Here is a 23,300-nt window from a genome sequence, read left to right as displayed (position 1 = left end):
TAATAAATATAAATATTCATCCACAATTATAACTACTTTATTTATAAGCTTTGTGAGAAAGCAAACCGTGTTTAAATCCGTCAAGTTCGAAGCGAGATAGCAAGAGTTTACGTTTGTTCACATCTCTCGCCTTCGCTCACAACAGACCCAATGGCCTGCCTGCGACAAGATGGCCGCCCCGTGCGGACGTTGGATTCTGCGCCGTAAGACGTCTCGTCTTTATACATATCTCATCTCTGGTTGTGAACGGACCAGCGGCAGCAGTACAAGCGGGATTCTCTGAGTATTTGCGGCATCATCGTCATCGTCATCGTCATCGTCATCGTCATCACTTGGCGCCGTTTGAAAAACACGGTATGAAACAAACAATATCGACTGGTCGTCCCCGCCCGGCACGTGTTGACAAACAACACTAAAGACAAATCCTCGTCTTTCCACAAATTTTAATGTGCTTCCGTCTATGAAAGTATAAAATCATCAAGTGCTCGACAAACACGTGTCGCTTACATGTGACATTGTTAATACTGTGTTCTGATTAGCTGACAAATGAATTATTATTCATGAACGCATATTAAAAAGCAAGTCACATTGTGCAGATACATTTGATGACAACGCTGGCATCAATAAAACTAATGTGAATAAAAATATAACATTTGGCCCTTCTAGCTCCATACAATAAAATATGCAAATGAGCCAAACATGATCAATCAATGGCTATGTGTGAGAACGTTCATTAAGTGCTCGGAAAATAAATATTTTGTGACTATAAAAAATTAAATAAAAAAGCATCTCCTCTCACACATTCACCTAAAAATCTCATATGAAACAACACACACTAAAAAAAACCTCTCACACACACAACAAAAAGGCTTTGCTCACCTCTCAGACATCACAAACTCTCATGCACACCCCCCCCCAAAAAAAAATAAACTCGTGTTTAAACAACCTCTCACAGGGCAAAAAAAATCTTTCACAAAAACTTTAAAAAAAAAGAAAATCACAACCCCCTCCAAAAACACAAAAAAATCTTCACACTCACACATCCCTAAAAACTATTTTTAAAAAAAAAAAAAAAACATTCTACACTCACCTGAAAACCTTGCACACACCAAATCCTCTCATGTGTCAAAACAAATAACATTAACAAAAAATACTTTACACACAACAAAACTCATCTAAAAAGCAAAAAAAAAATAATCACACCAAACAAATTCACGCATGCATACCAAGAAAACTCACACACACCAAAGTCTCTCATTCGCATAAAAAACTCTCACACACAAACATCCAAACCAAAACCTCTCAAACTCCAAAAACTTCTCACTAATACACTCACTCGCCCAACAAAGTTTGTGCTCACTACACGCACACGCACACGCACACGCACACGCACACGCACACGCACGCGCCGTCCTGTGGGACCTTTCCTGGTGCGTTTGAGAGGTTGTTTCTTTGCTAAGTGTGAGTTTTTTTTCGATGAGTGCGAGAAGTAAATTACAAGAATATTACATTATGTAAATGTGTAAAAGTTCTCACACACAATCAGTCAACAAGCCTCACATTTGTTTGAAAATGAGAACATTTGGTTGCCATGGCGATGACAATCCTTGGTTGCTACGGCAACCAAACGCTCAATGGATGGAAGGAACACGAGCGTTTCTACGGATTGTCTCTTGTTCATTTGGTACGCTATGAATAAAATGTTTTTTTTTTGCTAAGTGGATTTTTTGGGACACTTGTCATAGAGCTGTGGTGACGAAAACAAACAAACAAACAAAAAACAATTAAAATAAACGTGTGTGTGTGTGTGTGTGTTGGTGGCGCTGCAGTCTGGCAGTTCACTCGTTGCGTGATGTGATGTCCTGAAAGTTGAAGAGAAGTATCAAAGTAGGTTTCAAATTTTGTGTGATGTTTACATTTCTTAAAATACATTCAGTAATATTTTGGTCTTACTTTTTTTTTTTTTTTTTTTACGACTTTTACTTTAGCACTTCCTTTAAAAAAAAAATCCAGTTATGATTATTTTTTAAGTGCTTTCGACCTTATGTTTTTTTAAACTTGTTTCTAGGTTATTTCTAGAAATACCTTATTTTTTTAATTAATGCATTTTTACTTCATTACCTTTTTGACATTTTTTTAAACTAGAATTTGATTTTCTTTGTACAGGTCGTGTTTTTGTTTTTTTACTTTGTAACTTGCTACTTTTTTTACTTTATTACTTTTCTTGTTCTGTCAAGTTGCATTCACTTGCACAGTATTTGGAAACAAACGTCCAAATGGGCTTTGCGGGCATGCGAGTGACCCACCTCGGTTTTGGCGCGCCGCCAACCTCCTCCCAGCCGTGTTGACCTCCTCGCACCTGAAGCGTGACCACAAAATCGGAGCGTTACACTGCAGAGCACGCACCAACCGTCCAGTGTTTGTTGCGATTCGTCGTGTAACACTCACACAAATACGTGGCCGTTATTGCACACGCTGCCGTCGCCAACAAACACCTGAGAGAGGAAACGATGCGGTCACATGACGCAAGCAGCGGGAATTTCTCTTGAAAAACATGAAAAGTTTACCCCGAGCAGAGCGTCATGAAGACGAAGAAGGCAAAGACCAACGCGAAAAGGGTCTTCGGTGTTATGCCTGAAACACACAAACACGTTAGACTAAAGTGAAAATTAGAAATGACAAAACAAAAACTTAACTCTTTGACTGCCAAAAACGTTAAATAACGTTTAGTAAAATCCTATGGAGGACTGCCAAAGACGTTAAAAGACGTTTGTTTCAAAACAGAGGTGAAACTAACCATTTTCTATTGTTGATTACTGAAAAACGGAATAAGGTAGAAACAAACTTTTTTTTTCTGATGAAAGATGAGAGTCCAAGTAGTATGTGTGTTTCCACAGTCCAAACACATAATTTTCTATGGACCTTGAAAGATCAGTCAAAATGCTTAAAATCGGCTGGCACCCACGGCATCCCTTTTCTGAAAACGTCTGTCTGGCAGTCAAAGAGTTAATTAACATAGTAAAGATGACAAGAGTTCAAATGAACCTGAACTGGATAAAGGAGATCAAAACAAATGTACGAAACTCATCTTAGAATTTATAAAAAGTAAGATTTAATAGAATAAAAATAACTGTAAATACTGAAATAAAATTAAAAGTAATAATATATTTTTTTAAACTGAATAAAAATGACTTAAAGAATGTTTTAATCTTAATCAAAGACAAGTAATAAAAAAAAGGGTGTTTCAAGTAAAAACAAAACAAAATTAAAAGTAATAATAAAACTAAAATAAAAAGAAATTTAAATGTAAGTAGGGAATTTTAAAATAATTGTAAAAGCATTATTATGAAAAGTTTTGGTAACTAAATAAAACTAAAAGTAATAATAATAAAAGAAAAAAGGTAAAAATCTGAATAAAGGTTAAGAATTAAGTAAAAACAAAAGTAATAATAAAAAATAATGAATCAATAAAAATAAGGAAATAGGGAAAGTAAAACAAAAAGAAAACAAAAGAAAAAGGTTATCAACTAAAATCTAAAGTACATACAAAAGAATTAGTAATGAAAAAAAAAGGTAATCAAAGCAAATAAATAAACAAAAAAAGAGAATATATTGAATTAAAAAAGGATGAGCAATAATAATGACAGTGAACAAACGACCTGCGCGTTGAGGCGCGTCGTCGGGCTGCCGGCAGACGTTGGCGTAAAAGGCCGAAGGAGGCCGGAGCTCCGAAAGTCCGCCTAGCGACTGGGCCAAGCTCTCGCTCGATTGGCAGACTTCCGAGCAAATCTCTTCCTGGATCATCGTCGTCTGCTTGGGGGGCGGGGCCTCTTTGTCAGGAGGGGGTGCCACTTTGCTGTGGTCTGAAGGGCAAAATCGTGTCTTCAACACAAAATATACAACAAGGACAACACGGTGCGACAACGGAGAGCACGTCTGCCTTTCAGTTGGGAGGATTTGTGTCGGAAGCTCACCGTAAGCGAAGAAGCCGCAGCCATCGTCCGCTCGGGATCGGACCGGGCCGGACCAGCTCGGCTCTTCCAGCAAAGTCAATCCTTCCTCATGAGCCCAGTCCTGGTCCTGCTCGCCGTGGTCTTTCTTTGGGTCCAGAACCTGCTGCTGGTTCCGAAAGACGCCCCCAAAGACTCGGCTGTCCAGCCAGGTCTGGCAGCTCTCGGTGACGTCGCTCAGCAGGCGAGCCAGCGACCGGCCCACTTTACGTCGCCGCCTCCGGAACACTCTAACGGAAACAAATCCAACATGACGGCAATGTTTCTACTTGGCCGATCGACTGATTAGTCCTTTAACACGTCAACCGAACTGACAGAACAAGCCACCAGTTCAACTGCCCCACCCCCAAAACTGTCCAAGCAACCAATCCGGCCTCTCACCCGACGATCATCCCGCCAACCGACCTACCTTAAAAATTCAGCAACCCGTTTGGACCGCGCCATCAACCGACCGATCGGCCGAAAATCGGGACTGTCTTATAAGCCCGTTCTCACCTGAAAACCTTCTCCTTGTAGGACACGCTGGCGGCGCAGGACGTCAGCGACACGTTGCCGTCTTCGTCCCACAGGAAGCTGTCGTCGGTCACGGCGTAGTAGCCGTTGGTGAGGAGGCGGGGCGAGCGGCGGCAGCAGCGGGAAGGGACGCCGCCATCCGACGGGGTCCACGACGGGTAGCAGAAGTACGATGAGTCGGGAGACAGCAGGGATGCGTCCAGGCTGGGACGGATGCCGGCAGGTTGTTCAAGGTCAGGTGATAGCAAAACGGACACACAGGAAGTGGCGCAATCAGAAAAAGGAAGTGGATATGAGTCACGAGATCGCGGAACAGGAAACTGACCTAAAGTCACATGACAGCTCAACCAAAAGTGGACATGAGTTGATTATAAAACAGGAAGTGCCCGGAAGTCAAGTAATAGGAAAACAGGAAGTGGACATAAGACATGTAATGATAAAACAGGAAGTGGATACGAGTCACAGGATACCGAAACAGGAAATTGACCAAAAGTCACATGACAGCTCAACCAAAAGTGGACATGAGTTGATTACGAAACAGGAAATCGCCAGAAGTCAAGTAATAGGAAAACAGGGAATAGATGTGATGCAATAATAAAACAGGAAGTGGATATGAGTCACAAGATCACAAAACAGGAAACTTGACTAAAGTCACATGACAGCTAAACTAAAAGTGAACATTTTAATTTTGATTTATTATTGTTTTTAACTAAAAGTGGACATGGGTTGATTGTCAAACAGGAAGTGGCCAGAAGTCACATGACAACACAGGAAGTGGAAATGAGTCATGTGATTACAAAACAGGAAGAGGACAAACTTCACGTAATATCACCGTTTTGTTTTTGTACCGCTCAGTGACATGTTTCCATTTTTCTGTAAGCTCCATTTGTTAATAAAGGGGGGTGGGGGGGGGAGACAAAAAAACTTTACGTAATAATAAAACATTAAGTGGACATGTCGCATTCGTCAAGTGATTACAAAATGAGACATCGACATACAGTGAAACAGGAAGTGCACACGAGTCACATGATCTTGAATTAATGTGAAGCAATTCCACTTCGCTCCACAGGGCAGAGACAAAAAGCGCATGCAAATTAGGCCGGCGCCGTTACCTCTGGTGGGCGGAGCTTGACCTCAGGCGCCGTTTTATTGGTGAACCTGAACATGAAGCCAATGTTAGCATCGAGCGAGTGATGATGACCACGAGGAAGAGGAGAAAAGATTGACATACTGGTGACCGCTCCAGAGAAGAAGAGCGACATCTCACGTCACTTTTCGGGGACCCACGAGGTAACGAGAGCAAAGGGTGATGGGAGCGTCCAATCGGGACGTGCTCACATGCTGCAGGATTGGTCGCAGTACCTTAGAGGAAAAACCAACATAAACGTAATAAAAACCTCACAATCATTGGAAGGTAAACAGAAAGTGAGGCCATGTCCTTAATGCGGACGACTTGATGTTGAACGCCAAACTTGTCATGAAGCAGACAAACAAGGACGTTTGTGAGTGGGAAATGGGCGACCAGTTTCTGCTTGACAAACGTCTACTATTGTTGTCATGCGAAAAGATCTTTAAAAAGCAGAGAGGAGCCATGTAGCACTCTCCTTTTAGTTATCACAAGGTCATGTGACAAGAACTCAAACAAGAGACACACTGTACTTTGGGGTGTGTGCGCATGAGTGAATATAAGTGTGTGTGCGCGCGATGCACGTTTGTGTACGTTTGCTATTACATCATGTTAATATATATTCTCTCATTTAATATATTTTCATGGTACATGTCAACAAAACGATGCCGCTTGGCTTTATTTTCATTTCACTTCCTGTTTGTGTTTGACTTTTTGCCCCTCCGTGCATCCAGAGTTTCCCAGCATGCTTTGCGTCGAGCTGCTGATGCTGGAACTATACGCGTCACCGGAAAATGACCAAAAAAAAAAAAGCCACAAAAATAAAATAACATCTCTTTTTTAAAATATAAATCAAACGTTCAATTAAAAATCTTAAGATTGCACTTCACATTTTAATGTAAAGTTTCTCCAAACCCAAAAAAATACATCTAAATGACGCAGAGGTTATATTTAGCTGTGTGCATCACATTTTTTCACGATTAAGTCATGTTATTCTTAGGTACGCTATTGTATTTGTATTAGATCCAAGTATTTATTATATAAACTATTATACATTGATTGCGTTTTACTTGATGACAGTCAATCCCCCCCTTCCCATCGCATTCGACAAAAAGTACTTTCCGGATCTGTCAAGTGGTAACGCGAAGAAGTCGTCGTTGTTTTTGACATGTTGAGCTCCCCAAAAGTGACTTAAGTCGACAAATAAAGACACAAAATTAAACTCACCTGGCAACGATCGTCTGCCTGTCTAAATCCTGTTTCCGGTTGCGAAGACAATTCTTCCCGTTGTCGTTTGGCGTCCTGTCGACTGTGAAATATTTTCGGATTTTCAGAGAAAAAAGGAAAAGCGTTCTTCAATGTTCTTCTTTTGTCAAGCCCAGAGACGCCCCGCACACCGGAAATCGCCTTTCAAAGTAAGAGTGCATCCGGTCCGTAATGATGAGGGGTTATGATTCCGCCTATTTTCCTCACAGTCAAGAGGTTCTGGGTTTGAACCTGAACTTAGGTCACCGCGTGATTTTCCTCTTACATTCCAAAACCTTCATTCCAAATTAAATGCTTGTTTATTTGTGCCCTGACTTTGCCCCGCGACCAGTCCAGAGTGCAACCCGCCTCTCTTGGCCTAATCGTAGCGTTTCCCAAATGAGGTCTAATTGTTATACATAAAAAATAAATACATAGAAAAGGACAAATGTTTTTGTTGCGTTCAAATAGTTTATTAGGACAATTATCTGTTAACATTTGTTATTATTACAGGGAGAACATAACATCACATTAATTTGTACGTCTTGCCCAACTCGAGGAGAAAATGAACCCTGAAAAAATTATTACGAAAATGTGCGGGGAAATGAAAGTGGGGCACAATTTTTCGGCTTCCCACAGAAAATACAATGTAGTATAAAAGTAGTGCTTTGGCGTCCTCTTGGTGCCAACCAACACTTGATGCCAATTTCCCAATTCAGTTTAAGATTAAAAAAAAAAAATGTGCGGAAGCACCTTGAGATACGAGTTGAATTTATGCTGACCCTGCTTGTAATTCAACACACTTCAACTTCACCTCGAACCATCATTCCTTTTGGAATGAATTGAATGGAAATACCATTGAACCATTTGAGCTTTCTCCACCAAATGGTTGTAAAGCATGAAACTGTTTTTGTCGCACTCTCACTTCCGTTCAATGGACATGATGCTGCTCCTTGTGGTGTGTGCGTCTCGGCCGCTGGGGGCAGTAGAATATAGACATATGCTAATCAAGCTTCTACATTATTATTATTATTATTACTATTGTACATCGACCGTCGCTGCTCTTCGATAGAGCACTAAAATCAGTCGTTCGTCGCAGAGGATAAAGAATGCAGCATATGACTGAGCTGTCTGTCTACCAAGTTTGTGTTGACCATTTTTATTCTTATTATGCATTTGTTGATATTTTTTTTCACAAGTTTTTTCGCATTAATTTTTGTATGTATTGTACTTATTTTTTATTTACACATTTTCAAAGGCTTAAAAAAGCACCAAACAAAGGATATTTGTTAGCCCGCCAATGATGTTTCCCATTATGAGCTAGCATTAAGTTAGCGCCAAAGCTATGTGGTTGTTTTCTCTTTATTCTCCGGCAGCAAACTTCAACCGGGAGTGGCAATCAACAGCTTGCTTTGCCACGTCTCAAATTTTTGCTTGCAAGTCAAAGCAAAAATTTTTTTTTAAATCACCCGAATGATGGCTCCCATCTCAAAACAAGTCATCCGTCGTATCTCAAGGCACGAGCGTGTAAATGTGTGGCGACTGCCGAATACGAAAGGCGTCCCGTTGGCAAACGCTGGAGTTTGATTTCCACGCCGCCGTCTCAGAAGATGACCTGCGGGCGGAAGTGTTTCTGCCTGGTGGCGTTGTGACTCATTCCCATCTTCAGCATCCACTTGGACTTCATCATCTGCACGTACTGCATGTCGCGACGAGCGTGACGCGCGCCAACCGGGCCTGTCGGGCAGCACAGCGCAGATTGCTCACTTTTTCACGCTCGACACATCAAGCGTCATTAAGAGGCAGAGAAGGTCCCCACACTTTGCAGAAACAATATATGCCTGTGAGTTCTGTTGTAAGGTCTGAATTGGGTTTTATAGAAGCAGTGGGTTGAAGGTTCGACTCACCCTAACATTGATGCTCATTTCCGTTAACCAGCCAATAAATAGCAAATTACAAACTAGACTAAGAGCAATTTCTGCAGAAATTGCGTGGGAATGCTGAATTCTTATGAAGTCAATTGAAAGATTAATTAAGTGAAAATTACAAGGTATTAATTGTAGTTGAAAAACAAATGAATAAAAAGAACACTTGAACCCGGGAGGCGTGACATTTTTGAAGCAAGTTGAAATTTATATGGAAAAGTGTTTTCTGAAATTCATTTCTATGGAAAAGTGCAACTAATGATATCCAATGGAAAAATGCAAATAAATAAATTAAATAAACTCAATAGCGCCACCTAGGCATGCAGTACCCTCCGTTTATTTTGATGGAAAAGTGGAACTCTGATAGTCGGTTGGTGTACATTTAAATCCCTTAGCATAATTGCCATGGAAATACTTGCAATGTACAGTCGGAGGTGGGATTCGAACCCGCGAACTCCAGGTTAGGTGGTGAATTTTTGAAGCAAGTTGAAATTTGAATGGTGTAAATGGGATGTATTATGTGAGAGCCCAGCAAAAAAGTGAGGAGAATAAAATGCTATAATAAGTAAGAATAAAGAATCTCACTAACGTGCTTCCAGCATTCCCACAAAGATGCTAGCGAGCATCAAGCTAACACAATTTCATTAGATGTCATTGAAAGATTTATTTGGACTTTTTGGGTGCGTAAATCTGCAATGTTTAATCCTCATAGTTTTGACAGTAAACTTGAGCAATATTCTTTTCATGTCCTCAAAGTGATGTTATTTTATAGTCCTCCATTTTGTTGGCAGTGCAAGAGTGAGACCAGGCTCGAAAGAATATTTCAAAAAAGTGTCATCTCAGTGTGTTAGAATAAGTTTAAATGTGTGAATTAAATGAATGAATATTGCTGAGAAATTGTGTGCTTCAAAAAGTCGAACCACAAAATATGTTTTTAAAATGTTCCGTATGCAAAACTGAGTCCGTTGCTGGACAGATAATAAACGTCTTACGAGTCTCACGAGTCTTCTTGGCCTGAAGACGTCCATACATTTCGCCGCCACTCTTATGAGACGCTCCCCCTAGTGGCCCGCCAAGTAATTGCTCAATAAGTAATGAACAATGGAGCCGTGAACTACAAATATGGCGATACTTGCGTAAGCGTATCGATAATCTATCGGGAGACAAAGCATCACGATTGATCGCGATATTGTCGCACTCCTAACCAACAATCAGTCATTAACAAATGCCATGTAAAAGTGAATGTGGATGTTCCACAAGGTTCTGCCCTCAGCCCCATCTTAAATGTACTATATATGCCTGTGTTTTTTTTGTTTTGTTTAAATGACATTTAACATACTATCTCTACTCCTTAGTGCTTGGACAACGCCAAAAAAAAGTGACAAGTGACAGGATTGTTGCCTACCTGCGTCGCCGCCCCATCCGAGCGCTTTGTACTGGCGCAGGACGCGTCCCACCGCGTTCCTGCTGTGACTCAGGGCCAGCGTCCTCTCCGTCCCAAAGCGCTGCTTGTAATACCGAATGAGGGAACGGTGGCCGATCCGGGCGCCTGAACAAAAGAAGCACACAAAAAAAGCGCCGCAAAGAGAGTTGTGAAGTGAGACGATGAATCCATTTCATCTTTTAGTTTTTGGCTCCTGGCATTTTTTAAGTGAAAAAAAAAAGAAGAGATTTGACCTTAAGGCCATGTCCACATTCTCCGTAAAAGTCACCTGACGGGAGTGTGAGCTCCATCGTGTCGTCATCGTATTGGATATTCTTGTCGTCGGGAAGCTCGCTGTCGTCGTCGTCGTCGTCGTCGTCGTCGTCGCCGTCGTCGTCGCCGTCGTCGTCGTGCCCCCCCCCTCTGTCAGGGTAGCTGCTCCTGTTGACCAAACATTAGCAAATGAATGGCAACTCGTTGGGAGTGAAGTGAGAGTAACTTCCTGGCAGCAGGGAATGATGAGTGAGGGAGCGAATGATTTTGGACACGCTGACTCATTTAGTCATTCCCAAACACTGCAATGAGATTTGGAGTGGACTTTTTTTTTTTGTCAACTACAGTAGATACTATTTGCAATTTGGCATTCAAGAATTCATTATTTGTAGATTTTCTTTGGCTACCCATTATCCTGTTAAAAATAGATACACCTACTTTTACGCATTTTTTTTTTTTAAATAAATGTTATATTTTTTTATATATATGTATTTATTTTTTAAATAAATGTTATATATATATATATATATATATTAGGGCTCAGTATGTATTATTATTTACTCAAACATATAAACCAGCAACAGAAATACTGCAAACAAAATTAAAAAAAATTAAAAGAAAAGCATTTTTTACATACATAATCATCATTAAGCACAGCTTACATGTTCAAAATTCGATTTTCGATTCACAAGAGTTTTTTTCCGATTAGATTCCCTTCAATTCAATTTGATATTAATAAATTATGGAACACCAATTCTTCTTAAATAATCAACGACTTGATAAAAATTCCACAAACAAATTCCAAATACAATTTTGTAGATGCAGTAACTGGTTACGATTTAGTTTTTTAATAAAAGTACCACATGAAATAATCACGTAAGCGTTACATAAACATTGACGTTATCGAGGATGAGATGCAAATATTTTCATAATTCAAATTCAATCATTGGAAATATAAATGGAAACAATTCTGAATTGTCTTAAAAATGTGGAATAAGTCAGGTCTTTCATAAATTTAAGAAAATACTTCAAAATTCCTGTGAACGATAAACTCCAAGAAAATGGTGAGACGCAAAAAAAATTGCATTTAAAATTATATTTTTCTCATGAATTTATAGGAAAAAGAGATACTAAAATAATCGATTCACAGCCTAATGAATCAATATCAGGCTCGAAAAGGAAAATCGATTCAATATCGATTATTCTGGTGTGTTTTTTTCAACCCAGCCCCTTTTTTTACGGTTTATTTTACATCTTTGGACTAATCATGAGACTTTTTATTGTTTTAGTGTGTCTGCTGTATTCATGTTATTAATTTATTATTAAATAAAGAAACAAAGAATTATTTGTCTTTGTTATTGTGTGACTGATTTCCACTACATGTACAGCACTTTGTATGTAGCAATGTTTGATGAAAATAAATGGAGAAAATGTTGATATTTTACGTTAAATTGTAAATAAGTAATGTGAAATCAGACGATTAATACTCCGGAAGTCGTGAATTTTCAAGCAATGGTGTAAATCCAAAGTATTATGTGGGAGTTGTTTCATGACAAAAAAATTGTGGAGAATAAAAATCCCAATAACATTTATGCTTCCAGCATTCCCACAGTTAAACTCATCAAAACTAACAGAACCGCCCTGAAAATAAATTCAAACTAATTTTTTTTTTTTAAACAAAATGAAAATTGTCAAGAGTGACTTGATGCATGTGATTACCTGAAGTCGTAGAAGTCGGCAAACTCCAGCGCGGCGTCCCCGTCCGTGAAGAGCTTGCAGTGACTTTTGTCCGTCATGTGACTCTGCACGGCTTCCGTGGAGTAAAACGAGCGCCCCTTCTCGTTGCACCACAGGCACACGTTCCCCGCGCCCACTTTCTCGCCTGGCCGACAACAATGGCGGCGGCGGCGGCGGCACATCAGTACGAATCTGGCGGCTCCGCGTGGGCCGAAGGGCGACTTACCGAGGTAACGGAGCAGACCCCTGAGGTCCGCCAGGTAGCGAAGGTCCGGGATGAAGAAGCTGTGAACGCGGGTCATGTGGGCCACGTTGCGCAACAGCGACTTGGAATGATGCGAGCAGAACAGACAGTCCCTAACGGGGATGGAACCGGCGAGGGCGACGTCTGCCGCCCGCTGCCGCTCCGACGAGGCGCTCGAGCATCCTTCCTGGTCCTCCTCACCGACATCGTCATCGTCGTCGTCATCGTCGTCGTCGTCGTCATCGTCATCATCCATGTCCTCCCACTCTGCAGGTTTCAATTTGTTTTGGAATTTTCATTCGAGCTTTTTTGACTTGTTTTATTCATTTATTCAGTTTTCATTTGTTTCTAGAGTGGGTTTGCTAGTTTTCATTATTTAAACAACTGTTTTGTTTTAATCTAGTTTTCATTACTATTGGATGAAGTCATTGCAAAAGGAGCTGCGATGTCCGATTAAGTGAGAGCTTCACATACTTTTTGGCTCAAGTCCATTATTTTCAATATCAGCATTCTAGATTTTGGTATGACTAAACATTTAATAAGGTTATTTCAATATTTTATACGAAAAAATCTGACCATGCCTGCAGGGTTCACAAACTTTTGAGCAGCACTGTGTGTGTGTATTACATTATTATTATTATCAATTCATTTTTATTCAATTATATTATATTTGTCACTGTGTTTTATAATTGTTAAAATGTGCAGAATTTCACAAGTGACTTCATGTTAAAGATTAGACGGCTCTTCATATGAAACGAAAAATGCACTGAGCTATCACCAACGTCTTACAAATGCAATTATGCCATCTAGTGGCAGAAAAATTACCTGAACACAAATCAACATCACACACGTTTAAAAAAAAAATATTGACTCAATTTTAGAAATTATGAAATGACTGTATCAATTACTAAAATATGCAGACATATTTCTATTAGGTTTAGCCTAACATTTTTTTCCCACTTTATGTTAAGAGTATGAATTTTATTGTACATTTAGAACAGCTATCAAATTTGCGATTAGTCGTGAGTTAACCGTTGAAGTCATTCGATTCATAATGATTACAATTTTTTAATCGCCTATAGTGAGTTTTTCATGCCATATTGTGATCTTTTTTGTATTTCTAACCTCCCCACAATACCAGGATAATTATCATATCGTGAGGTTCATATGATATTTCTGGCACCGAGATGTTTGGATATCGTTACACGCCTACAACGCCACAATATGCCGTGATTGATTTTCGCACGACTCCAAAAATTCTGTTTGGGAATTTGCTTTTCGGACAATTGGCATCTCAATTGGAGCCACCGCCGATTCGTGCACAGCCGATGATAACGATGCTGAAAAACTGCAAAGCCGTTACCGTCCTGGGCGTCCTCGGCGGCATCGCCTTCCTCGCGCTTTCTCCTCTTGGCCTGCTCCTCCAGCCACACCAGCCGCGGAGGTTTTTCCTGCTTGCTCCTCCCCGGCGCCGCCTCTTCCTCCCCGGCCGTCCCGAGCCGCCCGGCCCTCCGTTGCTCCTTGAGGGCCTGCTGCAGAGCCTCGTTCCTGGCGTCTCGGTCCGCCTTGTCTTGGCCGCCGAGCCCTTTCTCCAGGTTCTTCCGGTTGAGCTTGTCCACCTGCTGGCGCTCGGCCTGCCGGTGGCGCTGCGAGCCCAGATGGTTGCGGTAGGCGTTGGCGCTGGAGAACTTTTTGTTGCAGACCACGCAGGCCTCGGCGGTGTCGCTCGGTTGGCTCTCGGCGGCGGCGCGCTGCGACAGGACGCGCTCCTGGAAATTGTCGGCGCTGACGGGCGGCATGTCGGCGACCTTTCGCTTCAGGTTGTAGCGATGCCAGTCGCTTTTGTAGTGGGCGCGCTGCACCTCGCCGTCGGAGAACGCCACGCGGCAGCTGATGCACGTGTACGACGACATCGCGGCCTGAACACAACATTAGTCAAAAGCATTTTTCACAGAACTTTTGAGGTCGGGCTTCACCAAAGATTATTTGAATAATTGATTCTTCAATCAGATAGGAAACGTTTTTAAATTCCATCTTTTTATCCTAAAACAGAACAACAAACATGCGACACAGTTAAATGAGAGAATATTTCCGCCTGAGCAGCTGAAATTCAAAAGATTTGGACAATTCCAAGATGAACAAGATCTCTAAACCATTAACCAGTTGCACTTTACAGGTGAACTGAATTTGACATTCTGAAAACTTTTGAATGCAAAAACTGACATTTAAAATGAAATGAATGTAAAGTTTATACTAATGACAAGAACTAATATTGAAAATTTTTAATAAGGCAATGATGAGTGATCAAAAATATGAATACAGCCTAAACCATTTCATCAAAATTTTACACACACACGCACTTATGTTGTTCAGTGTGTCAGTGTGAATCATTAAAAAAAAGTTCGCCAAAAGGTTACCTGCTTTAAAAAAAATAATAATTTTTAAGTATCCAACAAGAGTTATTTAAGAACCAATTGATTGATTGATTTATAGCGTGTTCTTCGTTCGTTTTCGTGCTGCCATTTAAATGCGTGCAATCGTTTCGCTCGCTTGTTAGCTTAGCGGAGCTAGCGAGCCCCTCTCGGCATCAACAAGCTTTAAAAAAACAGACATCGGCGCACGACTATTTGCGTATTTGACGATCACACTGCAACAGTCGCGTTTGTTGGGTTTATACTTACGTCCTGAATCGAGAGAAACTGCTAATATTTTTTAAATAGTGTCTTAAAACGTGCTATACAACAGGACGCTTTTTGGTTGACCTTTGAACCGTTTCTTCTTCGTTGGTTTCATGTCATTATGGTGCCACGGTGTGTGTGGACGCGGTATCGCCACGTCATATCAGCCACAAAAAAAGGAATGTACAAATAGTCAAATAAAGCTAAGAATTTATGCTATTTTTTGTGTGCAAAACTTAAATATAATGAATAGATCATTTTAGGCACATGCAGACAACAAGACTGGAGGAGGATTTAGTATGAATGATCGTGTTTATTATCATCACACTATATGAAGAATGCACTTAATGCCGTTTAAACTGATGACTTATACAGCAAAGTGGAGGACACAAATCATTCAAAATCCATTTTTAATGTGCCTTATTTAAGACTCATGCACCGCTCTCGTCACTTGACTATGAACTCAAAAGCAAAGAAATGGCATCTGGATCTCGCCACCCGATGCGTGACGCGACCCGAGCGGAACCCGAGCGGAACCCGAGCGGAACCCGAGCGGAACCCGAGCGGAACCCGAGCGGAACCCGAGCGGCTGCCTCAGCAGCGCGTGTGAGCCATGGCGAGCGGTCGGGCCGACTGGCAGCTGGGCGGCGGCGTGAAGACGTCGGGGTCGCTGATGCCCAGCTGCAGGTTGAAGAAGCGCGTGGATGTGGTGACGCTGCTGTTCTTGATGTACGTCTCCTGAACCGGGTAGCAGTCGCGCAGCGTGTACACGCCCACCCACGTCTCATCTGGCACACACACACACAAACACATTTCACAGACTGCCCTTCATGTACAAGCCATCGCGTGGACAATTTTGCGTCTCGAGATACGCGTTTAATACAGTACAATGTGGTTGAATGCTTCTTTTCTCATGAAAATGCAAGTTTGATTTTTGCCCACTTGAGGATGCTTATCCTCATGCAATTCACTGTAGCATCTGTGACTTGGAATGTGAGTGGCTTTAAAAAGCGAGGCCTGGCCTGGTGAGTGACGTGGGTGTCAGCGAAAGAGTGGAGAGTTGGCTCTGGACAATTTTTTTACATTTAAGAAAATGTCAAAAATAAAAATTCTGATATCAAGTTTAATGAAATTAAAATACATTTGCTAAACTATAATATAATTGAAAATAAATTTCACAATATCAATCTAATATTCAGCTTGGTTGAGAATTTAAATGAAAAAAAAAAATCATGGGACAAATACAGAATTCTCTTAACTTTTTTTCCATAAAAAAGAAAAAATAATTATACTGCAAATAAAAAGCTTGGTATCAAGTTTATTTACAGCTACAAATGTAAAAATAAATAAAAAATCAGTGAGTAAAGTTGTGTAACATTTTTATAAACATGAAATTTAAAAATAATTTAAATCTTACTTCTTAACATTTACGTTTTTTTATATAAGTGTGCTCTTTTAACAGTCACCAACGTTTTTACATTAACTCTTTGACTGCCAAAAACGTTAAATAACGTTTAGTAAAATCCTATGGAGGAGTGCCAAAGACGTTAAAAGACGTTTGTTTCAAAACAGAGGTGAAACTAACCATTTTCTATTGGTGATTACTGAAAAACGGAATAAGGTAGAAACAAACTTTTTTTTTCTGATGAAAGATGAGAGTCCAATCTTTTTTGGGTAGTATGTGTGTTTCCATAGTCCAAACACATAATTTTCTATGGACCTTGAAAGATCAGTCAAAATGCTTAAAATCGGCTGGCACCCACGGCATCCCTTTTCTGAAAACGTCTGGCAGTCAAAGAGTTAAAACAATAATTGTACATAAAAAACTTGATATCAAACATTTACATTTTAAATGTAAAAAAAATACATAAATGTGTCAAACTTTTATACATTAAAAAATAATTTCAATGAAGCGTGATGTTAACTATTACATTTGATTATTTTTAAAAATAGTGTGCCATTTTCTAACAGCCACTTTTATTTTTCTTACATTTATAAATATAACCGAAAATGTGTGATAACTTAACATGAAAGTTTGGCGGTTTTAAACGCAAAAAATTGCCAAAACAAATGTTCTTGAAAAAAATTTTTTTTTTTAACATTTGAAAATTCAAATGAAAAGTGTGATCTCTAGTCATGTTAAACCTTTGCTGTATGCCGCCTTTCAACTTTTGTTGTTGTAAGCTTGAGATGACGAGCAAAGGACGTTCGGTCTCACGTTTGCGCGCGGGCTTCCTGTCGGACCACTCCTGCACCTCCACGTTGTCGCCGGGGCCGCCGATGATGTACTGGTCCTCGAAGGTGGAGTTGTCGGGAATGTCGAAGGGGTCCCAGGCCTCGGCCGTCTCCACCTTGGCGCACTCGCCCGTCTTCTGGTCGATCTGGAACATCAGCTTGCTCTCGAACAAGTAGATGAACTCAAAGTATCTGCGCACGCAACGACAACAACAACAACGACAAACTCTTTGTTGGTCATCAGTACTGTGGAGGACCCTCTTTTATAGTAACAACATAATTCAATAGAATGCCAAAAATTTTTGGGACACTTTTTGTACCAATTCAGTGGACATTGTGCTGTTCCTCATACATGCCTCGGCCACCTGGGGGCAGTATAATATCAACATAGCTTGTGTCCAAATTCACAAGGCTGAATTTGTCGGCTGTATGACATCACTCCCGGCGCGACTCCACTGATTTTAACCAGCTATTCAGTAAAATAGCTATTTTAACTCTTCCCTGAAAAAAAAAAAATAAATGTATGTTGAGCGACTAAGATTTTAAAGCACTTTTTATGAATAAAAAATAAAATCTATCCTATTTTATTGCAGATCTAGCTTATTCCATTGTATTTAAATTTTGGACAAGTGACGATCCCCCACTTGTTTTCATTTTTTCCAGAAAATAAAAATGTAATAAAATATTCATGCCAATTATAACACGTGATCGGCCTGGTCCCAACTCACCGCAATTAGTGGAGTCCCCTGTCTCATCCCCCCCAGTTCCAAAATCTCATCTGCACCACTGCATGGATGCAGATTTGTGCAACAAACGTGCCTTTAAGCAAAAATTTGAGCGTAAGCGTTGTTTGTGAATGAGGCCCCAAACGGGGGGAAACATGCGAGAAAGGGGGGAGGGGGGCGTATCCAAGTTTGTGGGGTATCTGGAGAATTACGCAAACCTATGAAGAGAAAATTGTGAAGAGCAAAACTTTTTTGAATAATGTCATTGTCGTCTATTTTTTTGTAAGAAAAATGCGATAAAAGACGCACGCCTTTTTTTTGTTTGCTGCTTAAAGTCTTTCGCAATCAAGCCAAAGTCAAACTGGCACCGAGCCAAGCATACAAGTTGAGTCTTGCCACATCTGCAGCTGCTGCAAAAAACCAAACAAGTCTCACAATAAACGCATTGCATTCAATGACATCTATGATTGCATTCTAAAACCGTGCACGGTATTTGAAAAGTCAATCTGCTTTTCCAACTTTTTTTCATTTTCCAACCAACCAACTTTCTAGTTGTCTAGTGTGCATGCTGTGCGGGCGTTTTGCACCTCTGACACGGCGTGTGCTTCTTGTGCTGCTGCAGAACCCGCAGTCGGTGGTTCTGCGCGTCGTAGGACACCGCGGCCCGGTTGTTCCTGCCGGTGCCGTGGTCGTACACGACCCACCTGCCCTCCCACTGCAGGGGGGCCTGGCAGGGCGTCGCTCCGGCGGCCGACGCCTCAACCTCCGCCTGCCGGAGATGCATCGAGCCAAGCAGCAGCAGGAGCGGCACGAGGATCAACTGCAGCATCGTGGCGTCCCTTTTTGTTACTGACGGTAAAATGGGCGGAAAGACGCTACTGGTGCTTAAACACATACGTGTACACAGCTTCCGGTTGGGTTTCAGTGTAAAACAGCCTTTCTGTTGTCGCGTTAAAAACAAACAAAAATACTTTTAGAATTAGATAGTTTCTGTCTACAATTTAAAACTGCCATTACGAACAATCAGATGCTGGAGAAAGCCATCAAGATTTGTTTTAAGTGGAAGATGCCATCTAGTAGATCAAACAAAAAACACAATATCTATGTCATTATTATTACTATTATTTCATTTTATAATCGGTTTTCTAATCATCTTGAATTATTCTACATCTAATAATAGCTAATATATACATATAAATATACACATCTAGTAATATATATCAGTTATTATAAACCTATTAAAACAAAAATAAACAATTTATAGTCAATGCAAAACCACGTTTTTGTTTTTTTTATCACATCAGTAATTAAACTTCTACAGTAAAGTCGATTCAAGCTGCAGCGCTTGAAAACATTTTGATTTTGGGACGCTACAATTCGAACATTCTAAAATGAACATTCTAAAATAAACATATCTCCGTGTACCGGAAATACGTGTCGTTTTCCAAAGGAAATGCGTCACAATCGTCACCTCCTTGAGACCGCCCCAACATGGCGCCCAAACATCGTGGCGTTGCAAACAGCTCGTCCAAAACGGATAGAAGCGACGAGACGACGAAGAGCTGGAGTATGGACTTCGCCTCTAGCGACGACGAGGCGCCCGAGGAGGTCACCTTTGAGGACTCCAAGGCCCAGGCGATGCGGAGCGTCAAGCAGGCCCTGGAAAGTGCGAGAAGGTAGGCTAACTGCTAGCATGTTAGCCTAGCAACAGGCTACGCCGCTGCTGGAGCAGAGCAAATAAAAAGGCTGACATCAGTTAGTTGCCTGTTTTGGGATTACAACGCTTCCCCCCCGGAACACGTCAGCGCCGATGTGAAGAACGCCTTTAACAAAATTACAATTTGCTGCTAGAGTAGAATTGGAAATACGAGAAATCTTGGTCTTCATGTGTGATTCCAGGGAGAAGGACCTGCTGAAGGAGAAGAGGAAAAGGAGGCAGGAACTGTTCCAGGAGCAGAAGGTGCTTCCCAATTCAAATCGACTCAGTTGACTATTTGCACTTCGAAGTCAAGGGTTAAAGCAAAATAAATGAATAAAATCCTTTCACTGAATTTTTTCAATATTTAAGTTGATTGCGGTCAATTAACACCATTTTTGCAGGGCAGTAGGGCGCACATTGATTCTTTTTTAAATAATAATATTTAGGCATTAATCAGGGATGACAAGTATACGACTGCTCTAGGAGGGTAATTGAGAATGCAAAAAAATTAAAACATTTCATAATTAAAAACATCAATTTGATGCATTTTGAGTGGTTTAAAAAAAAAACAAGCAGACTTAAAAGACAGTATGTATGCAAAATGAAATATATATATACACGGTCATGTTATGCAATATGAGCAGGGTTGGGAGGCTTACTTATCAATTGTATTCTTCTCATACAGTTTCTAGTTACCTGTTAAAACAATGTAGTTATTAACGTAATCTAAGTGCTCCATCTTTCTCCTTTCACTCGGCAGAAGAGAAAACTTCTTTCTGCCAAACTTCTGGAGGAAATCGACTCGTCACAGTAAGTTTCCTCCACATCGTCATCTTTACTCACCCGCCCGGAAAGTCATTTTATTCTTATTTGATTTGGAACAGAAAGCAGAGCCAGCAAGATGCCGAAGCGGCGTTTGAAGAGGAAGAGGAGGAGAACGAGATGAAGCAGCAAAAACTCAAACACATCAAAAAGTATGGAAACAAGTGCTGCAGTTACTTTTGGTTCCCAAAATACCCGTCACAATTTCTTGCAAAAGGAATGTAAGAAAACGATTCTCAATTGAACCAAACTGTGCCTCATGCTGCATTTTGGTACCCTTGCACTGCCAAAAAGGTGGTACGGATTACTTTGGTACAATTTAAACAGTCTCACTCTGCTCACCCTGCCAGCGCAGGAAGGAGCCCAAAAAAGTGGTAACCGATTACGTTGGCAAAGAGAGAGAAAAATAAGTCATGCTCAAGTGAAACTAGCGCCTCCTTCTGGTTGCCATAATTTAGCAGAAGGGTGTCCAAAAATGTGGTGTCAATTATGTTAGACGTCTTAACAACTTTTTGTACCACAAAAAAAGAGGAAAAAAACCCGATCGAACTCTGCCGTTGTGATGCATTGTAGTGCAGTTTAATTAAATTTCCTCCCCTTCAATTCCATGATCAGAAATTGCAAATTGTGCATACAAAGTACCACTTCATGTGTCCTGCTGCCGAAGAGACAGTTTGGTGCAACCTTTTCGTAAACAACATTTATACCAGATGTAGAGACTTTATCCAATTATGGTCGCTATCAAAGGTTGATGAACGATTGAGCTGATTGTCACAGAGACGTGACTTTTTTTTTCCTCTCCCCTTTTTAGGCTGGAGGGGAACTGCCAAGTGACGACAGTGAATTCTCAAACGTTGGCGTCGGTTCAACAGAAGGCGGCCAAGGATTTCCTCCATTCGCGGCTATACGGCGCGGGAAGTTTCCGTACCACCAGTAAGCGAGACACCAAGTGGAATTATCCGCGCAGGCCACATTTGCCTGAGCAAGTTTTTGGAGGGAAAGCCTGGTTGGTAACATTCACAAGTACAATTTAAAGATAGGAGAGAAAAAAAAGGTACTGCTGAAGGCTGGCCAAAACGGTACGGGGACTTTTTAGTGGCTGAAAAGTAGTCGTCCAAGAAGACCTTAAGAAGGTAGCATGACGAAAAGCATCCTTTGTCTTCCTGTCAGGCAACGAGCTGCTGTCTCTTCAAAATAAGACGGCGCGGAGCAAAGGCGCGGCATTCCGCTTCGTCAAGAGCCAATGGGGTGAGGCCATTAAAAAAGACAAAACCTTTGAGGGGACGTGTCCCTTGTAACGCTTCCTCTTTCTTCACTTCCTTCAGCTCCCGAGAAAAAGAGCAAAGCGGAGAAGCTGAAGCTGCGCTGGCTTCACAAGCAGGCTCCCTCCAGCTGATTGGACGCCAGCAAGGACACACCCTCTCGCTGTGATTGGACGTCAAACATTTGAGTCCTCCTCCAGCTGAAATGTGCAACCAATCATGGACCAGCATTTTTTTTGAGGACAGTGTTGCCGTGGCAACCAGAATTCTGTCCACATGTCCCGGAAACAGGCTAGGCTAGGAATGATGGGTAAGAAAAAGAAAAACAAAGGAATGCTGGGTAATTTCACGCTTACGTTGGACCACCTTTTTGAAGTCATTAAAATTGTTTTCTAGATCAAAATGTCCCTTTTGCACTTGTCCTCATTTGGCTCTCCGGCTCCCTTTGACTGAGAGACCTGGCGGCAACCCGAGACTGACTGGTCACCTGTGATTGTCAACACAAATAGAGACAAACTGAATGGTCGCCAGTGCATGTCCAGCCAAACAATGGACCATCGCCAGCCAGTACAAAGCAGGGATGGGCATTCTTAAAAGTTTAGATTTTTTTTTACAAAAAATCACAAATAAAAACTGGTCACCATTCACAGTTTTCCACAAACAAGGGAAAGAAATACTACTAGTAGAAAAAAATAGAATAGAATTTTGATTGCTTTTTTTTTTGAGTGTGTAGCAAAATTCTACCCGGAAATTCTCTCGATTACATCCTTCCCGCTTATTATTTTCCTTAATTCAGAAAAGGCCCAACCGATACATTTTCATACATGACAGCTGTACGAAAGGATTCTTATTTTTTTTTTATAAATCAGGCGGCAACAGTGGCAGCACCAAAGCTCACTTTGCTCTTTTGGACATCCGCACAAGTTTACCCATCGTTCACATTTATCCATTTGAGTTTTTGGCTTTGGGAAACGAATAAAGAATACATTCTTCATATGTGGACGGTCGCCGTGTCTGGAGTCGTTTCTGCAAGTTCCATAACAGCTGCGTTTAGTCTGCATGTTTTTTTCCCGGCGATAAACGAGAACAAAACAAGCACGGCTCGTCAACGAGCCGGTTTCTTTTTTTACCTCCTTCTGGTTCAAGCTGCTGAAGTAATGTGGCCTTGCCGTCTAAAAATAGAATTTGTGAGGTACTTCATTATGCACCAACTGTAGTTCTTAGTTGTAATATCACCTTTCGCCACTAGATGGCATAGTGGTGCTTACAGAGTTTACAACCCACTATTCTTAATAAAAAAAAATATAAAAAAATTCTGGGATCCACACTTTTTTGTGTGGAAAACATATATGTTTATAAGCATTGCCCCCCCCCCCCTTTGGG

The 23,300-nt window shown here is 41.0% G+C and overlaps 4 protein-coding genes across 5 annotated transcripts; 1 reads left to right on the top strand and 3 right to left on the bottom strand.

Annotated features, from left to right (window-relative positions):
- Positions 1-426: 426 nt before the first annotated feature.
- tmem71 (transmembrane protein 71) lies at positions 427-7,056 on the bottom strand. Its single transcript, XM_077558706.1, has 10 exons — positions 6,877-7,056; positions 5,755-5,885; positions 5,636-5,681; positions 4,506-4,727; positions 3,975-4,240; positions 3,660-3,863; positions 2,568-2,634; positions 2,449-2,495; positions 2,307-2,359; positions 427-1,862 (listed from the first exon to the last, which is right to left on the bottom strand). Exons 2-10 carry the CDS (start codon positions 5,783-5,785, stop codon positions 1,839-1,841), a joined length of 960 nt encoding a protein of 319 aa, XP_077414832.1. The 5' UTR covers positions 5,786-5,885; positions 6,877-7,056; the 3' UTR covers positions 427-1,838.
- Positions 7,057-7,345: 289 nt separating this feature from the next.
- On the bottom strand, positions 7,346-15,328 carry znf622 (zinc finger protein 622). Its single transcript, XM_077556759.1, has 7 exons — positions 15,178-15,328; positions 13,860-14,415; positions 12,479-12,763; positions 12,235-12,397; positions 10,532-10,683; positions 10,225-10,368; positions 7,346-8,631 (listed from the first exon to the last, which is right to left on the bottom strand). The coding sequence occupies exons 2-7, from the start codon at positions 14,407-14,409 to the stop codon at positions 8,498-8,500; spliced, it is 1,428 nt and encodes a 475-aa protein (XP_077412885.1). The 5' UTR covers positions 14,410-14,415; positions 15,178-15,328; the 3' UTR covers positions 7,346-8,497.
- Positions 15,329-15,467: 139 nt separating this feature from the next.
- epdr1 (ependymin related 1) lies at positions 15,468-19,014 on the bottom strand. Its single transcript, XM_077556760.1, has 3 exons — positions 18,722-19,014; positions 17,393-17,601; positions 15,468-15,962 (listed from the first exon to the last, which is right to left on the bottom strand). Exons 1-3 carry the CDS (start codon positions 18,961-18,963, stop codon positions 15,769-15,771), a joined length of 645 nt encoding a protein of 214 aa, XP_077412886.1. The 5' UTR covers positions 18,964-19,014; the 3' UTR covers positions 15,468-15,768.
- Positions 19,015-19,594: 580 nt separating this feature from the next.
- On the top strand, positions 19,595-22,919 carry nol7 (nucleolar protein 7). 2 transcript variants are annotated; one of them, XR_013291080.1, is made up of 8 exons: positions 19,595-19,810; positions 20,034-20,094; positions 20,594-20,643; positions 20,718-20,807; positions 21,467-21,588; positions 21,826-21,903; positions 21,981-22,227; positions 22,314-22,919. XR_013291080.1 is itself a non-coding variant. In XM_077556761.1 (7 exons), exons 1-7 carry the CDS (start codon positions 19,626-19,628, stop codon positions 22,049-22,051), a joined length of 657 nt encoding a protein of 218 aa, XP_077412887.1. In that variant the 5' UTR covers positions 19,595-19,625; the 3' UTR covers positions 22,052-22,320. The 2 variants fall into 2 exon arrangements, 1 of the variants encoding a protein (XP_077412887.1); XM_077556761.1 differs by having other exon boundaries at positions 21,981-22,320.
- The last annotated feature ends 381 nt before the right edge of the window (positions 22,920-23,300 follow it).

This window comes from Vanacampus margaritifer, chromosome 2 (assembly GCF_051991255.1).
Source record: "Vanacampus margaritifer isolate UIUO_Vmar chromosome 2, RoL_Vmar_1.0, whole genome shotgun sequence".
Taxonomy (NCBI): domain Eukaryota; kingdom Metazoa; phylum Chordata; class Actinopteri; order Syngnathiformes; family Syngnathidae; genus Vanacampus; species Vanacampus margaritifer.
The sequence above is the reverse complement of the archived record's forward strand: the minus strand, read 5'-3'. Positions and strand labels throughout refer to the sequence as shown.

Excerpts from the sequence above, each read along its gene's own strand:
- tmem71 (XM_077558706.1), bottom strand. The coding sequence starts at position 5,785 with ATGTCGCTCTTCTTCTCTGGAGCGGTCACCA. Across the intron at positions 5,682-5,754 it reads CTTCTCTGGAGCGGTCACCA|GTTCACCAATAAAACGGCGC; the intron begins GTATGTCAATCT and ends CTTCATGTTCAG. Across the intron at positions 4,728-5,635 it reads TCAAGCTCCGCCCACCAGAG|CCTGGACGCATCCCTGCTGT; the intron begins GTAACGGCGCCG and ends CATCCGTCCCAG.
- znf622 (XM_077556759.1), bottom strand. The coding sequence starts at position 14,409 with ATGTCGTCGTACACGTGCATCAGCTGCCGCGTGGCGTTCTCCGACGGC. Across the intron at positions 10,684-12,234 it reads GCCGACTTCTACGACTTCAG|GAGCAGCTACCCTGACAGAG; the intron begins GTAATCACATGC and ends TTTGGTCAACAG. Across the intron at positions 10,369-10,531 it reads GGAGCTCACACTCCCGTCAG|GCGCCCGGATCGGCCACCGT; the intron begins GTGACTTTTACG and ends TCTTTTGTTCAG.
- epdr1 (XM_077556760.1), bottom strand. The coding sequence starts at position 18,963 with ATGCTGCAGTTGATCCTCGTGCCGCTCCTGCTGCTGCTTGGCTCGATG. Across the intron at positions 17,602-18,721 it reads AAGCACACGCCGTGTCAGAG|ATACTTTGAGTTCATCTACT; the intron begins GTGCAAAACGCC and ends TTGCGTGCGCAG. Across the intron at positions 15,963-17,392 it reads CAGGAAGCCCGCGCGCAAAC|ATGAGACGTGGGTGGGCGTG; the intron begins GTGAGACCGAAC and ends TGTGTGTGCCAG.
- nol7 (XM_077556761.1), top strand. The coding sequence starts at position 19,626 with ATGGCGCCCAAACATCGTGGCGTTGCAAACAGCTCGTCCAAAACGGAT. Across the intron at positions 19,811-20,033 it reads GCCCTGGAAAGTGCGAGAAG|GGAGAAGGACCTGCTGAAGG; the intron begins GTAGGCTAACTG and ends GTGTGATTCCAG. Across the intron at positions 21,904-21,980 it reads CTTCGTCAAGAGCCAATGGG|CTCCCGAGAAAAAGAGCAAA; the intron begins GTGAGGCCATTA and ends CACTTCCTTCAG.